Source organism: Cyprinodon variegatus, unplaced genomic scaffold (genome assembly GCF_000732505.1).
Source record: "Cyprinodon variegatus isolate N-32 unplaced genomic scaffold, C_variegatus-1.0 Scaffold74, whole genome shotgun sequence".
NCBI lineage: Eukaryota > Metazoa > Chordata > Actinopteri > Cyprinodontiformes > Cyprinodontidae > Cyprinodon > Cyprinodon variegatus.
The window spans coordinates 1554688-1556340 of record NW_015150527.1 but is presented as its reverse complement, the minus strand read 5'-3'; the positions used below and the strand labels follow the sequence as shown (position 1 = coordinate 1556340).

General features: G+C 46.3%; 1 protein-coding gene across 1 annotated transcript in view; it reads left to right on the top strand.

Moving 5' to 3' along the window:
- The first annotated feature begins 534 nt into the window (after nucleotides 1-534).
- Nucleotides 535-1653, top strand: part of LOC107083426 (sodium/potassium/calcium exchanger 2-like) — a 17552-nt gene continuing 16433 nt past the window's right edge. The window contains exon 1 of the mRNA XM_015372628.1: nucleotides 535-1568. Coding sequence (XP_015228114.1) covers nucleotides 648-1568 — 921 coding nt within the window. The 5' untranslated portion in view covers nucleotides 535-647. The remainder of the gene's footprint in view (nucleotides 1569-1653) is intronic.

Here is a 1653-nt window from a genome sequence, read left to right as displayed (position 1 = left end):
GTCTGTCTGTCTGTCTGTCTGTCCGTCCGTCCGTCCGTCCATCCATCCATCGCTTTTTGATTTAAGCAACATTTTTATGATGCAAAACCCAAAAATGTTTGTTGCAAGGTTTAGATTTTCATAAAAATTACGAAATGCTGTAACAAGTCCATTTTAGCAGCAAGTCATAATTTGAGGGGAGCAGATTTCAAACGTTGCAAATCAGGGCAAAGCGTGAAAACTGAACTGAAATTATCTCAAATTGTTGCCAACTAGGTAAGTGAAAAGAAAAGCAAACCACCCAGTGATTAGAGTTGGTAAGAACTGCAACATACAATTCAAAGAAAAGACTTTATTAATATTTATTGATATGTTTGAAATTTTAGGAAAGTTTTCTGACATAATGTGCTCTAATGCAGGCATCAATCCTATGCTCTTTTCTCTGTCTTGCAGTGAGTAATATGAGGAAGCCTTTGAATGTGCTTGATCCTGGTATAAGACTACGGGACCTTCAGGGTGTTTAGACCAGGGAGCAGCATGCAAACCAACCGGTGAACCGCTGCTGCCCACTGAACCCCTGACTTGAAGCTGCCAGCACCACCAGCTCAACTTCTGGGGCAGGAATTCCAGACACTCCAGCTCTGTCTGCCAGCCTGCACCTAAACACCATGGATTTCATGCTACCCATAAGAAGTCAAGAAATGATAGCTTTCTCCTGCTCTGATCCTTTCCTGGATCCCGACGGCATCAACACCCGAATCCAGCACCAGGTCGTAAAGAGAAAGCTCCGGCCTGGACGGATTCTCGGCTTCATCATCAGCCTGGTGGCTGTCTGCACAGTTTGTTCACTGAGTGCCTTGTCGTTGGCCACTGTAGTGGCCACTGACCTCAAATCAGTTGCAGAGACCTCAGAAGATGCAGCAGTGCCCCAAAGAACTCTCCTACAGCACCAGAACCTCTCAGCAGCCACAGAGGACACACCGGTGGCAATGAAGTCATCAGATTTGGAGATGAATCAAGGAGACTACCCAACAGACTACTTCAGCGTGGAGGACAGGCGCCAGGGCTATGTGCTTCTTCATATGTTTGGAATGTTATATATGTTCATAGCCTTAGCCATCGTTTGCGATGAGTTTTTCGTCCCTGCACTCACTGTCATAACAGAGAAGCTGGAGATCTCGGATGACGTAGCTGGGGCCACCTTCATGGCGGCAGGTGGTTCAGCCCCAGAGCTCTTCACTTCTGTCATAGGGGTGTTCGTGTCTCACAGCAATGTGGGCATAGGTACCATTGTGGGATCTGCAGTCTTCAACATCTTGTTTGTGATTGGGATGTGCGCCCTGTTTTCCAAAGAGGTGCTGAACCTCACCTGGTGGCCTCTGTTTAGAGACGTCTCTTTTTATATCATCGGGTTGCTCTTGCTCATCTATTTTTTCCTGGATAATCAAATCACCGTTTCGGAAAGTATCAGTCTGTTATTGTGCTACACTTGCTACGTGACATTTATGAAGTACAATGCTGAGGTGGAAAATTTCATCAAAACCAGGCTGAGCAGAAACCAGGTGGACGAGCTGGAAACTGCTCCAAAGGTAAACCCCATCAATCCATCCATCCATCCATCCATCCATCCATCCATCCATCCATCCATCCATCCATCCATCCATCCATCCATCC